At 45.1% G+C, this 14,707-nt stretch overlaps 1 protein-coding gene across 4 annotated transcripts in view; it reads left to right on the top strand.

Annotated features, from left to right (window-relative positions):
- The first annotated feature begins 304 nt into the window (after positions 1–304).
- ep300b (EP300 lysine acetyltransferase b) overlaps positions 305–14,707 on the top strand; it is a 32,334-nt gene continuing 17,931 nt past the window's right edge. For 2 of the 4 annotated variants that reach the window (XM_006797977.2, XM_006797976.2), the window contains exons 1-17: positions 305–2,415; positions 4,011–4,603; positions 5,656–5,835; positions 7,807–8,116; positions 8,556–8,669; positions 8,819–9,061; positions 9,911–10,016; positions 10,113–10,241; positions 10,377–10,494; positions 10,611–10,794; positions 11,013–11,090; positions 11,713–11,792; positions 11,929–12,081; positions 12,187–12,693; positions 12,925–13,164; positions 13,258–13,438; positions 13,984–14,102. In XM_006797977.2, coding sequence (XP_006798040.2) covers positions 2,322–2,415; positions 4,011–4,603; positions 5,656–5,835; positions 7,807–8,116; positions 8,556–8,669; positions 8,819–9,061; positions 9,911–10,016; positions 10,113–10,241; positions 10,377–10,494; positions 10,611–10,794; positions 11,013–11,090; positions 11,713–11,792; positions 11,929–12,081; positions 12,187–12,693; positions 12,925–13,164; positions 13,258–13,438; positions 13,984–14,102 — 3,429 coding nt within the window. In that variant the 5' untranslated portion in view covers positions 305–2,321. Of the gene's footprint in view, positions 2,416–4,010; positions 4,604–5,655; positions 5,836–7,806; positions 8,117–8,555; positions 8,670–8,818; positions 9,062–9,910; positions 10,017–10,112; positions 10,242–10,376; positions 10,495–10,610; positions 10,795–11,012; positions 11,091–11,712; positions 11,793–11,928; positions 12,082–12,186; positions 12,694–12,924; positions 13,165–13,257; positions 13,439–13,983; positions 14,136–14,707 lie in introns of all 4 variants that reach the window. The other 2 variants (XM_006797975.2, XM_006797974.2) reach the window with 1 other exon arrangement.

The raw sequence follows: 14,707 nt of genomic DNA, 5'->3' as shown, positions 1-14,707 counted from the left end.
AAAACTGTACTTTTCAATATTATTGTCAAGTAAGTCGCTCTCCACTTTCGCTGTAGTGAAAGCCGCTGTATTTGACTGACATAAAAGTGGAGCGCCACTGTCCCCTGCAGATTGAAATCGGCAGAAATCCTCAGAAAAAAGGAAAGAAAATGAGAAAAAAGAGCCCACAACCGGTTTCCGGACACTCCCGAACATTTACGAAGACAACCTCTTCTTCCCGTCGTCGCGCGCTCCCTCCTCCCCCCTTTCACGCCTAATGTTGCTGTACCTCAAACCCTCCCCCCGTATCAGAGGAGTAGAAACAACAAGCCGCCATTTTGTTTGTGCGGACAGACCGTCAGAAACAGGAGGAGATAACCGAGAGAAGGAGCGACTCCGCGACCCACGACAGCCGCTCCGGGAACCGCCGGGGGACGAAAGAGTGCCCGAATCCCGTCCGTGCTATCCGGGGAGAGAAAGCGTCACGAAAACCGATAAGACGTCAGTGGAGGGAAAACCGAGTCGGTGACATATATATGTGTATATGTATGCATGAGAAGGAAATACTCCGAAAAAATCCAAGGAAGGGGGTGTTTGCGGAGCGGAGACGGGGAGGAGAGGCGGAAGAGGACTGTGTCTCATAACGAGGGGGGAAAAACCTGCCAAAAAAAAGAGAGGAGGGAAAACATCAACATGAAAAATCATAATGTGTCCGTCGCGGAGGAAGGAGAGAGCCCGCATAGACAATTATATAAATAAATTGCTGCCGGGCAGAAGAGAGAGGTGGAAAGAAAGACGGGTTTAAAGAGAAGGGGGGGAAAAATTGCCAGGATCAACGCGGAGGGGGAGCATTCACCATCACAAAGAGTCAATGAGAGGATTTTGTCAGCCAAAAATATTTCAAGGAGGAGGGGGTGTCAACATTATTGTGCCGATCTGAAGCTTTCCGCTTCCGAAATAGCCGTCAGATTTTGATCAATTTTTCTCCAGTCGCCGTTGATCCTCTGCTTTTGCTTCAGAGCTTTTCTTTCTTTTTTCCTCCTCCACGCGTGGCCAAGACATCCTTAAAAGCGACGATATTTGTGATTTAATCTGAGGTTTTTTTCCTCTCAAGTGTTTTTTAAAATACCAGGAGAGGAACCTCTTGTGCACAAGATAAGTAACCCAACAGACCGTCCTCTGCAAGAGAGGAAAAATACTGCTTGGATCAATCTGACTGCCCGCTGATTGGCAATTTGCGCTGTGATCGTCCTCGGGAAGTGTACGGAGAGATAAAGTGTGCATGTGGGGAGATTGCACAAGAACTGTGATTTTTTTCTTCTTCTTTTTTTGGTTTTGAAGATCTTCTGTTTGCAGCCGTGCTGACTGCAAGACATCTCGCGCAAGCGGGTTGCAACAACCACTACGTGCAATACGAGTCCTGTTCTTTCTGACTACAGTGCCTTTTGCATGGTCAAACACTTAAGTGCACAAACAAGTCGGCATGTATACGCAGAACACAACGAATTCTATCATTGGGTTATATGTAGTGAGACATATACAGCCGCGATAGACTTTTTTACCCGAGAAACCGTAAGCCCGGCGTGTCTCTCTGTGGAGCTGACTAATTTCTTCAGCTACTTTAAAGCTGGTGCAGGCTGTTTGTAGTGCAACTTTAACCGTGTCCACTGCCTTGTTTTACTTCTGGGGGAAATCAGTGGCACTGAGAGAGGTCCGATCAGAGAGGAGGAGAGAAATCTGTTGCATGAGAGAGCTTGGCTCCTGGAGTTAACACAGGAGACTGAAAGAAAGGAGGAAAAAAAACAACTCCTGGCTTCTGTTTGCTGGATCGCAGTTGTCTTTTTTGTGCCCTGACAAATTGCTCTCCACCCCCCTCACCCGGCTTGGAGCGATTCGGATTTGAAACGGAGATTTTCTCCGCCGACTATGCTGGGCAGGACTGAGTACAGCCCGGAGGACAGATCTTGGGACGGGTTTTGTGTCGCAGAAGAGGCTACATGAGGTTGTCAGAGGGCCGCACGCTTGCCTTTTTTGCCGACTCCACCTTCCCACCTCCGCCGCCGCCTCCTCCTCCTCCTGCTGCTGCTGCTCAAATCTGTGAAGAAACAAAATCTCCGACTGGGGAGGGGGACTGATATCTGCAGAGAGGAATAAAAACGAGAGGGGAGAACTGAAAGACCTCAACACTGCTGTGCCTCTCTCCCCTACCGTCCCCCCGAGCGGTGGGGGAACGATCAGAAAGGTTTATTAAAAGGACTGGGAGACGCAAATAAAGGGGGTGGGGGATTGCATTTGCCCTCCGTGGATCTAAAGCGTTTTATTTTTAATTCTTCCAAAAAAATATGGCCGATAATGTTCTGGAGTCCGGCCCGCCTTCAGCCAAGAGGCCCAAGCTGTCCTCTCCTGCTCTCTCGGTGTCTGCCAGTGATGGAAATGGTAAATATTTGGCATGCGTTATTAAGGCTGGATAAAATATAAACCAGCTTCACTGTGAGGTGTGTGTAAATTGCCGGTCAGTTTTCGGAGTCCCTGCAGAGTTGCATTAGTTGCTTTGACTGACATGGTAAAAAAGTTGCTGCTCGCGAACAGCAACATGTTGTTGTCTTGGGGAGTTTGTTTGCTTGTTTATTTTTTAAAGTCTTAATCCGAGAGTTTTTGGCCGCTAATCGGGGAACATGGTAATAGTTGTGGCGACAGGAACAACTTTTCCAGCACTTGTGTTTTGATGCGTTAGCCTCAACAAGCTAGCTAGCAGCAACTATTAGGGTCCACCTCCAAACAATGGAAGAGGCGAGTGAGCCCGGTTTGCTTCAAGTTGTAGAGGTAGTTTTGAATTGAGTAATTTGAAGAATTAAAGTGCCGACACATTAAGCACCAGGCTTCTTGGATATCCCGATAAAAACTAGAGAAAGATAGGGTTTTTCCGAGGCAGCTTTAAGAGAAAGTGAGGGTAGCCGAGCAGCTAGCTAGTAGCTAGGCAGATAAACCCACCAGACCGGCTCAACTGAGCCCTGCATCTGGTTAGCAAAGACAAAAACCTCAATGAAACAAGTCTTTTTGAGTATCAGTCGATAACCAGTGACTCTGGAGAGAGAAATACCGTTTGCGGTATGATTATTGTGTCTTTAGCGCTAAGCATACTGGGTTTTTAATAAACTATTGTTATATACAAGCTAGCTATTGTTCGACTTGAATAAGTTAGGCAGAGCGTCCTTGTCCCGCAGAAGTTACAGCTTTGTTAATTTTCTCACTGCTGCCGGGTTTAAACGAAACAGTAAGCAAGCCACAGACTTTGACATGTCTTCTTTGGTGCCCTTTGTTCAGAGGCCTTTTCCTTTTAGCTTTTTGGTCGTACTATCAGAGCCCATTCTGGTTCTCTATCCCCATTGTTTGGCTACACGGCGACGCTGCGCCGCACTTGGTGCAGCTCACTTTTTAAATCTAATAACAACAAAGCGTGTCGCAGGCAGAGCAGCTGGACGTGTATCACCTCGTATGTGAAGTTGGATCTGTTAGTGCAAGACATTCTTGCGAGGCGCAGTGCAATCTTTGGAAGTATTTGATCCAAAAAGTGAGAAGTCATTATGGGAATTTCAAGTTTAGTGAGGTGCCAACATCTCATAAACTACCATAAAAATGTAGGTAATGCTCTTGTCACTTTTAAATGAAAGGTTATGACAGGTTATGATTTTAATGTGCCTCCTGTTGCAGTAGATATGACTTCCTGCACGTCTCTGCAGTTTGTTCCCCTGAACCATAGAACTGCAGTTCAAATTCACACACCTTCCAAGGTGCTGCACTGTTTACCTCTGCGGCTTCTCGCCTTGTCCCGACTCCATGTGTGGCATCCCACAAACCACAAACTGGGGCTCTGGGGAGAGGTCCAGGCTGTGAGAGGCAGCTAGTGCTGGTCTTGTTTCCTGCCTATACACTCTAATAATTGATTATTAAAAACAAAACACAAAAACCCTGTTAACGAAATCTCTAGTTTTCTGGCTGGTAATAATTCTGTTTTCCTCCTCTATGCCTAGATTTCGGTTCACTCTTTGAACTGGAGCATGACCTCCCAGACGAGCTCATCAGTTCTTCGGAATTGGGATTGACTAACGGAGGGGATGCCAGTCAACTCCACAGCAGCCTCGGAGGGGTCGGAGGAGGTGGTCAGGATGCAGCTGCAAAACACCAGCAGCTGTCTGAGCTCCTGCGCGCAGTAGCAGCACCACAGCAGGGTGGCCCCACTTCTAATAGCACGCCATCTGGGGCATCCATGGGGATGATGGGGGGTGTCAGCGTTGCCCCAGGAGGACCTCAAGGCATGCCTCCCCAGAGCCAGCCGCAGCAAGCTGGATTAATGCAGCAGGTCGGAATGGTTGGAGCGCACAATCGGGCAGCAGCTATGGTGGGAGCCCAGAAGGGCAACGGTGGACAGCAGCCTCAGCAGGGGCTGATGGGGGGCCAGGTTGTTAATGGCTCACCTAGAATGGGCTACCCCAGCAGTGCTGGCATGGGAAACAACAGTAATCTTTTGCCAGATGGCCTACAACATCAGCAGCAAGGCGGTCAGCAAATGGGAGCCGGGAGTCAGGCAGGGATGAGACCACAGCAGCCTGGAGCACTGAACAAGGTAGGCAGACTCAAAGCAGGTCTCATTGTGTTTAAAATACTATTTTTCAAAGAGATTGAACTGGTCAAACTGGCAGGTTAAACGGTTTATGGCATGCTTTTAGTCTTATTTTTTGTAAAGTAACAGCTTTAAAATAAGTTATCTTAAAGTATTTGGGATGTACCTGTCAGAGTTCAATTCCTCACATGGATATAAAATATGAAAGTTACTGCTGAAGCCTGGAGGTATATGTCTGATTAGTGCATGGAAAGCTGTAGGCAGACGAAGCTGTGCACTTGCCACTCGGATAAAACTACTCATCTCCAGCACAGGTGCAGATAGAAATGCGGTTACATGTTGGATGTACAGCTGCATCACAGTTTACTCTGTGGTATCGATGGTTAACCCACTTGCTGGTGACTTGTTAGCCACATGATGATTGTGATTTTTATTCTAGAGGTGTGAAGACGTTATCGGAAAAGACGGTTAAATGGTCTTAAACAAGGATTACTTCTTTGCGTTAGTTTGCGTCTCTGGGACTTTTTCTCAAGAGTAACAGGCCTGCAGCTTTGACTGTCTGTTATGTGTGCAAAGGAAATTGCACTGTTAAACCCAGTAAATTGCTTTATTTTCTCTCTGAGCTTGTAAGTAGGGATCAGCAGTTCAATTAGACACTTACACATGGCAGCAGGTTACCACCCACCTCACAGTGCTGGTACTAAAGTCTCACTCTCACTGAAGTTTTGGCCGTGATTTGCTGCTGTGATAAGAGAATAGTTTGGCCAGATGCTGAAGACCATCGCTGATACTGAAATTGTTTTCCAAGTCGAAGAGGTGGCAATAAATCATGTCTGTGTCGTTAGTTTATTGTGAAGAGGGAGGTGAAGTACAGTAACCAGACACTCATGTTATTTAAAAGGTGACTGAATGTGTTGATTGTCTGGTTATAGTACATGTTGTGAAAAGTAACCTTTTAAACTGTTTATTATCACACTTCTTTCTTACATTGTCTTGTCTCCTCCTCCCCCACTTTTCATTTTAACCCCCTCACCCTTTTCTCCACCGCTCTCCAGATGAATATGATGGCCAACGCGGGCCCCTATGGCGGTCCGTACGGCCAGACCGCTGGCCAGGGGATGCCTGGAGCAGGGCTGGGCCCACAGCTCCAGAATAAAGCAGGCCTCCCCAGCAATATGGCTGCGCAGTTTAGCATGGAGAAGAAGACACCAGCGGGTCAAGGCATGTCTGGGATGGTAGGATTTGTTGGTTTTTCTTCTGTTTAAAACTCTGTAGCCCATATAGGAGCCTTTTGGCCCTTACTGCAAATTAACTCTGAATGATTCAAAGTAAAACCAAATATTGAATGAGATTCAGATTGGAAGAAAAAGTGTTGAGGGTATTTCACAGTCATCCTTACTGTATTAAATATATCCTTTGAAAGCCCTGAAAACCAACTATCGTTGCCTCCGGTGCTTTTTTCTCTCCAATATTGACAACTGGCAAATGTATGGAGGTGGAAAAGTAGACGCCAGAGAGCCTAAACTTTTTACCTTATTCTTTACAGAAGTGCTTCAGTAACTTTACATTGCTATATATGATTGCACAGCTTTTGAGATTTGCCATTTGCAACACATCCTATCAGAGGTGATTAGATGATGTGTCTTATAAACTAGATCACAGTTTGAGAGCCAGAGACAGATGGGAATTTGTTTTATTTTGTGCCTTTAATTACTCAGAAAGGCAGTGTCCAGATGAGCATTTTTTTTTGCTTCAAATATTGGCCTTTCACTGGCAGTCGTACAAGAAGTCTTTTACTCCCTTCCAGACAGTGTAGCAGCTGAGAGGACATTGACACAGAGCCTTGCTGACACATAATAATAATGATAATAATAATTTTTAAAAACTTGCATGACTCAACCTGAAATGATTTTATTTATTTATTTCCCCCCAAAACTTTCCCTTATCCCCATCGTTGTACAGCTCGGGGTTTCCGTCACAGTTTTCAGGTACCTTTTAAAACGTCTGCCGAAAATGACAAATTTGCTCAAGCCTGCTGATTTCTGGCTCCACATTTCCAGGGTTCGTATAAAAGTCCTCTCTGTTAAAATTTTTTTTAGTTTTAAGTTGTCTACAAACCACGCTGAACAAATAATTAACACCATCTGTCATACTCCCTGACAGAGTTGCATTTATTAAGTCAGTGCAAGAAATATACTGCAAGTTAGTGCAGCTAAGCTGTGATTTTTATGTGCTGGGCTCTTCCAAAGAAAACTGACACGTCACTGGGGAGAGGGGGTTTAAAAGTTTTGAATGTCATTTTTTCCCATTTTTGTTGGTGCGTTGTCAGACTGGGATGGGGTCATATTTCCGACTCGATCTCAACACCCGGTCTCCACACTTGGCTTCAGTCAGCTTGTAGGTCTCATTGATGACTTCCAGTTTGTTTTTGGTTTGTCATTACCTCTTTAGAAAAGATGGGCTGCCTCTGCTAAATAACTGTGTCCTGTGTTATCTTAATGAACACAGTTGTGGTGGAGGGAGTTTTTGGTAAATAAGTAGCTCAGATCGCCTTTATAATAATCCCACCTATCTCACAGAGATGAATCATCATAAAGATCAACCAAAAGCCTCAGGAGTGTAGTGTCAGATTGCAGTGACTCACTGCAGGTTGTTAACTTAGTCTGTGTGTTTGAGTGTAAGAGCTGCCCCCAATTTTTGAGTTCATTCACATTTCCAATTAAATGAGCAGGTGGATGTTCTGCACTGATCATCATTAGCCAAGAGAGATGATCAGAAGTCAGCTGGGCACTGTCACCTGCTCTGTTTACAGAGTTACTTATTATGCTGTATACCATTTGGCTCTAATTAAAAACTGGTCTTTTTTGTGCTTTTCAGCAGGCTCGTTCGTGCTTTAGATTTTTCTGCTGTATTTAATTATTAAATAGCTGAAAGCATTATTCAGAAGTAGACTTTTTCCTCATTTCTTCCCATATTAGTTTACTGATTGTTGAATCAAGTACCTGATCTTACCGAGTGTATTAAACTTCTGAAACTTATGGCAAAAACTGCCGTTTCAAAGATCCATGCTCAAAGACTTCTTGCAGCATGGATCTTTAGCTGCTAGTTGCTCAGCAGTTATAAGATTGGTTACTGAAAGTAATCATTTTGTGGTGGATAATTCTTTCTAATGTGGCCTGTGCCTCTTTTCTACTCTCCATCCTAAGACGACTCCTCAGCAGCAGCAGCCTGGACCAGTTGGCGGTGTGTCGGTCAGCGGGGCAGCAGCAGCAGTGGGAGGGGTGCAGGTTGGACTCAATGCTGTGGGGGCGGGACCCGGCGCCACACCTCCTACTGCAGACCCCGAGAAGCGGAAGCTGATTCAACAGCAGTTGGTCCTCTTGCTGCACGCGCACAAATGCCAGCGGAGGGAGCAGGCCAACGGAGAGGTACGACAGTGCAACCTGCCTCACTGTCGCACCATGAAGAACGTGCTGAACCACATGACTCATTGCCAGCTTGGCAAGTCCTGCCAGGGTAAGTCTGCTGAATTACACCGATAGCTAGTTTATAGGGTGTGTGGTATATCTCATAAACACGATGGTGTCATGCATCTGCAGCACTTTTTCCCCTTCTCTTGTTCTTTTACATATTTTCTTTTAATCCCTGTTGGTTTGCCTCCCAGTTTTTCTCTATCAGGATGAGTTATTTTCTCTTCAGCTGGCTGTTTTACTGTAATTCCTCTCCTTGTCTCACCGAGTCTCCATCTGGACGTAGTTTTGTTTTACTGAGTGACTCATATAATAAGTTATTACCTTTTGGCTCTTATTTTGCTTTTTTGTTCATCCTTGTCATGTTAATCATCTCTTGCCTTCACTCTGTCACCGTTTCCCTCCACTTGCTCTCCCATCTTTTTTACTCTTCATTTTTTATTTCCTTTTCTAAAACATTTCCTCACCCTTGTCTTCTCCTCCAGTGGCGCACTGTGCCTCATCCAGACAGATCATTTCTCATTGGAAGAACTGCACACGACACGACTGTCCTGTCTGTCTGCCACTGAAAAATGCTGGGGACAAGAGGAATCAGCAGCGTGAGTCCTTTTCAGTCTTTGGCTGTATCTGCACATTAATTCCTTAATTAATTATTATTTCTAATTTAAACAATAAAGTGCATCACAGTGGGCTAGAATTCACGATACTCATCTCTCGTTACCTCTGTTTCTTTCTCCTGTTGCCACAGCTCTGGGCAACAGTGCTGGGGTGGGTTTAGTGAACTCCTTAGGTTCAGGTGTGCCAGGAGGACAGTCCAACGCACCGAACCTGAACCCTCCCAACCAGATTGACCCCAGCTCCATAGAGAGAGCCTATGCTGCACTGGGCCTCACTTACCAGGGCAACCAGATGCCACAGCAGCCGTCGCAGGCCAGCGTGCCAAACCAGGGGCTGCAGGGACAGCCCGGGATTAGGACTGTAAACAGCATGGGTTAGTATATAGAAACCTGCTAGGAATATGATGTCCTTGACCTTTGGGGAACAACTTAAGCAGCCCTGTAATGTTTAAAGCAGAGCTTTTCGGAAACTTCGAATGAGCTGTTTAAAGTTGTTCAGAGCTTGTCATCAGTTGCTGGCGCTGCCTCAGGTGTTATGAAAGAGGCCTAAACATGTAACTTTACAAGTCTTTGGTGAATGCTGAGTGTTCTTTAGTTCTCCTTAATCTTTTACAGCTCTCCACTGAAGTTTAATTTACATTTCAGTGACGCTGAATGCAACAGTCTATGCTAACATTGTTTGTATTTCTTCCCCGCCTATATTCACACTGTACTTAACAATCCAGACCGAAGTACACTTCAGTTTGTCTGGGCATCTCGGCTCCTCTCACTCACTCACTCACTCACTCACTCACTCACTCACTCACTCACTCACTCACATACATACTTTCAAGGAGTGTTTTTTTTAGAGCACAATGTGATTTTTGTGGCTCAAGTTGAGACGTTTTTATAAACGGTGAGAAACGGTCTTTTCACATGCCTTAAAGGTTTGCTAATTATTTAACAGTGATTTCCCTGGTGCCAGCTGTCATTGTAAAAGCGTGACGTTTTTATGCTTTGGCGTGGTTAGCGATCACACCAGATGCGTACCATATATGGGTCCAACTGAACCGTGTACTGGGATCGGTGCGCAGTGATCGCACTAGTCAGACCAACCTGGCTTTATCAGACAAATGTGATAGGGCACGATATAGACAGTGTAGTGTGAGTACACTCTAAAATCTAAGGTAAACACTAGTCTACTTCCTATTTTCTATTCTAACTCCAAAACCCTCTCTTTCCAGGGGGAAACTCTATGGGAGTGAACGGTGGAGTTGGGGTGCAGACCTCCAACCAGCATTCCTCGCTACTGCCAGATGCCATGTTGCACAACTGTATGAACGCACAGAGGTCAGACTGCCTTTCATTGGCCACATCTATTTACTACTTTTTCATTCGGGTTGCGCTGGCTGAGACCTTAACTAACTCATCTGTCATTTCTCTCAGTCTGATGAATGATGGTGTGGGGAGCCTTGGTTCCTTGCCCACAGCTACTTCACCTTCTGCTGGAGGCATGAGGAAGTCTTGGCATGAAGACATCACACAGGACCTCCGCAACCACCTTGTCCACAAGCTGTGAGTCTGTTGTGTCCTGCAAACGTTCCAACAGAACAGAGGCAATGAAATGAATAAACAAGTTATTTCCAACAGTCGGTGTAAACGTAATTGTAGATGCACATTTTTCCTATTCGTGTGTGTGTATCTGAGCAGTGTGCAGGCCATCTTCCCCACTCCTGACCCAGCTGCACTGAAGGACCGGCGGATGGATAATCTGGTGGCTTACGCTCGAAAAGTAGAGGGAGATATGTATGAGTCAGCCAACAGCAGGGTAAGAATGCAGTGTGACTATTAGTTGGCAGATATAGAAAAAATAACTTTACATACATTAGTGTTATGTGCTGTTGGGATTTATCCTGTAAATTCCGCTTGCTGCGACTCTTCTAGGCGGAGTACTACCACCTGCTGGCAGAGAAGATCTACAAAATCCAAAAAGAGCTGGAAGAGAAGAGAAGGACGCGGCTCCAGAAGCAGGGCATCATGCCTGGCCAGCCTGGCATACCCTCTGCGGGCCTCCCACAGGGGCCTCCTGGCATGGGACAACCTCCCATGCCGCCGGGGCAACCACCTAGTGAGTAAACATTATGTTATTACCTCAGTCAGACACTCGTCTACAAATACTGCTGGCATACAAATAATCAAACTGATTGCCACCCGTCACATCTTTGCCTGGTACAAGATACAAAACACAAAATTGCCTTCTCAAAAATGAAATGTAGTCCAGAGGCAAAGGTGTAATTTTGAAGTAGAAAAGGAGCTCACTTTGATTCCTCGTTATTGCTCTGTCAGATGGGCCTCACGTTGATCCATCCATGGTCAGACCAGCCGGCCCCAATCAGATGGTCAACAGGATGCAGAATCCAGCAGGTACACCTCAAACAAGTATAAATGACTTAAAATCAATGGATTCTTGAGTAAATGTCATATACTGTATTTATTTTAGACAGGAGTTCTAGACCAGTATTTAAAAAAAAATTAGAAATCAGGAAGTAGATATGGCTTTTCCCCATTGTGGAAATGTTTAGCAGAGAGCTGCATTAGAGGGTTGGTTCACCCAAATTATGTGCAGATATTTATTTCTTTCTCTCTGCTGCCATCCCAAATCATCAGAGGTGAGCCGAATTTTGTTTGTGGTTTTCATTTTTGCCATTTTTTTGTCTGCAGTTTATGTTAAATCTTAAAAAGCTACAGACTTTGCTTAACATTTTTTGTTAATTCAAACTTTCTACCAAAAAAATGTCCTTATATAAACTGCTGATAATCTATATTACTAATATGGTTATCACTCTAATCTTTGTGAACCGAGGCTTAAACATCTTCAGAAAACGTTTGAGCCAAATTTAAATGAGATTACACGCTGCCACGACCAGGAAATACTTACTCTATATATCACTTTCTTTAAAATGTCTGCATAATCCTAACAGTTACAGCAATGCCCAGTGAAAAGTGTTTTCACATGCCTCGATTTTGTCCTCTTTTTTTTTTTTAGGAATGAACCAGTTTGGTCAGATTGGTGGGATGCAGTCGATGGGTCAGAGGTCGACGCCTCCTCTTGCTCCGCTGAACCAGGTTGGCATCACTGTTGCATTCTCTGTCATTGCTTTGGGTTCATATGAATATCATTTATTGACTCATGTGCTGTGAAAAGCTCTAACTGCAGTAGAAGAGGTTACATGAGACTTTACATAACTTGTTTTGTTTCCAGATGGGTATGGGAACAACGAGGATGAGTCAGCCTAACGCCACACCGTTACAGAACCAGTACCTCCCTCCAGGCCAGTTTCCTGGGTCCAGTCCAGGACTTGGTCCTGGTGCCGTTGGTATGAATCAGTCAGGAACACAGAATGCTGTGCATGCGGTAAGGATTGAGTTGAAGAGTGACATTACTTTGTCACAAGTTTGGAATGATAAAGTTTCAAAGAGGATGACTAAACATTATCCTGTGTCCTACTCTCTGCATCAGAACCAGATGTCAACACCGCCATCCCACCCAGCCAGCAGCCCCGCTCCCCAGTCCGCCCCTTCTGTTCCAGGCTCCGGAGCCCCCGTAGGCTCTATGGGGTCTGTGAATGCTGGTGGCACTGGGTCTCTGCCTAACCTGCCTCCATCCTCCAACCAGTCCAACGCTTTCCCTCATTGTCCGCCTATGCGAACAAACTCCCCGTCACCAGCACGCAGCTTAACACCTCAACCCCATCAGACGCCCCCGAGATTACCTGGTTGTCAGACCCCGCAGCCGCAGACCCCCAGCACACCCCAGCTGCCCCATCCCCAGCACCCTCAGCAGCAGCAACAGCAACAGCAAGCCTCGCAGCCGCAGCCATCAGTGCACACGATGAACTCTGAGAAAGCTAATCACCTTCAACAGCAGACACTTGGGGACACGGCCTCCTCAGGCCCTCAAACAAATCAGACTTCTTCAGTGCTGAATCAGAATGCTCACGTGCCATCACAGCAGCCGCAGACCCCGGTGAGCAGATTAGAGTCTTTCTTTATTTTCTTCCCCTAAGACTGTTTTGTGAGGCTTTCGTTTTGAATTGGTTCCCTATCTGACTCTCTTATTTTTTTGTACTCACAGGAAATATGGGGAAAAAACATCATGTTTAGTTTTAGCAGATGACTGTGTAAACCCAACATAACATGGCACGTGTCCCGTTTGCCTTTTCTAAACCTCACTCCATCTCTGCCTGCTCTGCCTCAGCTATCTGCGAAGCCTTCTCTGACAGCAGATGGTCAGGTTTGCTCTCCAGCATCAGTCACCAGCAGCACTGATCCCACCTCTCAGCTCGCTTCAGCCAACGGCCCTGCTCCCAGCCAGGAAGATGTGAAAATGGAGGTGAAGAAACAAGAAGAGGACGACGAAGGAGCCGATGCTCAAGGAGACGGCAAGGGGAAGATGGGAAAGGGTCAAGCTGATGTGAAGATGGAGGAGAAACCAGAGGTGAGGCTCTTCAAAATGAACTTCCTGATGTTTTATTTTAGTCTTCATTCTGATAAAGAAATTTGTTAACTGACACACAAACCTTTCTCCCAGATAAAGAAAGAGAAGCCATCAGGAGACGGGTGTAAAGGAGAGCCCATGGACACGTCTTCATCTTGTGTGTCATTGTCAGTAGCGACAAGTGAAGACAAGAAGCCAGAAGTGAAGAAAGAGGAAGGGTCAGGGTCAGCAGCCACCAACAGCTCCCCAGCTAACACTCAGAGCAAGAAGAAAAGTAAGCGTCCACTGTTGTCTTTGTTAGTGATTAACAGCTGTAGCATCTCCACAGTGACAGCTGTGTAACCACAAACTGTGACTCATGTGAAGCACTGTCATAGAGAAATAAGTCGAAATCACATGAATCTACTCGAGGAGAAAGATGAGCTTCCGTAAACTTTATCATTGTTTCTGACAGTGCTGGCCTGTGAATGTGAAGTAGCGAAAGCTGTCGTAGCTTATTAACAGTGTTGTTCATCATACCACAGAATAATATGCAAAACATTGCATTATGTATGAGTGGTAGGCTCACACAAGCTGTTGCTTATGCCTGCACCCATTATTCCTGAATTATAGTGGTTCTGTTCTTTTCCCCCTTTTTAGGAAATGTTGCCCCCCCTCCCCCAAATCAGACAGAAAGAAAATGAACAATGAATAAATTAAAGAATAAACACACAGAGCTGGAAATGAGCACAAGACGTCCTCTTTTAATAATGCAGTTGGGGGGCGGGGGGGTTACTGACCGCTCCCTGATCCACTCCCTGACTGATTCTCCTTTTCCAGTTTTTAAGCCCGAGGAGCTGCGTCAGGCTCTGATGCCCACCCTGGAATCTCTGTACCGGCAGGACCCGGAGTCCCTTCCCTTCCGTCAGCCGGTGGACCCCCAGTTACTGGGAATACCCGTACGTATTCGAACTAGTAACAAAACTAACCTGGTAAGGGACTGCACTGGCTGCCATTTTGCTTCAACTCCTCTCAAAATTTAGCTTATTTTTGTTTTCGTTTCTTCCATCTTAAATATTTTTCTTTCTCATACTTTTCGTATTTTTTTTTCACACTTTTATTTTACTTTGTACTCCTACCTCAATGTTTTTGTTGTTGTTTTTTTCCCCCCACTGCATGTCATATGTTTACGTGTTTGTATTTGTATGCTACTTTTTGCCATTTGTAAATGAAAGCAGTGGCTCTTATGAATGCAAATTTAATATGAAACAACATCAAAAGGTATTAACAGCTGAAATGTATTTTAACTCCATATTTAAAAACTTCATAATATAAGAAAAAAAAACGGTTGAAAGAATATTACACATACCTAAAAATAAAGACTTTGCACGGGATACACTCTGGATGATTTGCAGTTCACGAGCCAGTCGCTTTCATTTATGTATTTTAATTTGTTGCCATTTGACATCAAGTTTTAAAGTTGCATTGCTTCAAAAAATGTTTTTTTAAAATATATCATTATCATTATCATCATCGTGGTAGTGTCCCATTGCTAGCTTTCTAG

The sequence above is a fragment of the Neolamprologus brichardi genome, chromosome 4, assembly GCF_056152115.1.
Source record: "Neolamprologus brichardi isolate AB-2024 chromosome 4, ASM5615211v1, whole genome shotgun sequence".
NCBI lineage: Eukaryota > Metazoa > Chordata > Actinopteri > Cichliformes > Cichlidae > Neolamprologus > Neolamprologus brichardi.
The sequence above is the reverse complement of the archived record's forward strand: the minus strand, read 5'-3'. Positions and strand labels throughout refer to the sequence as shown.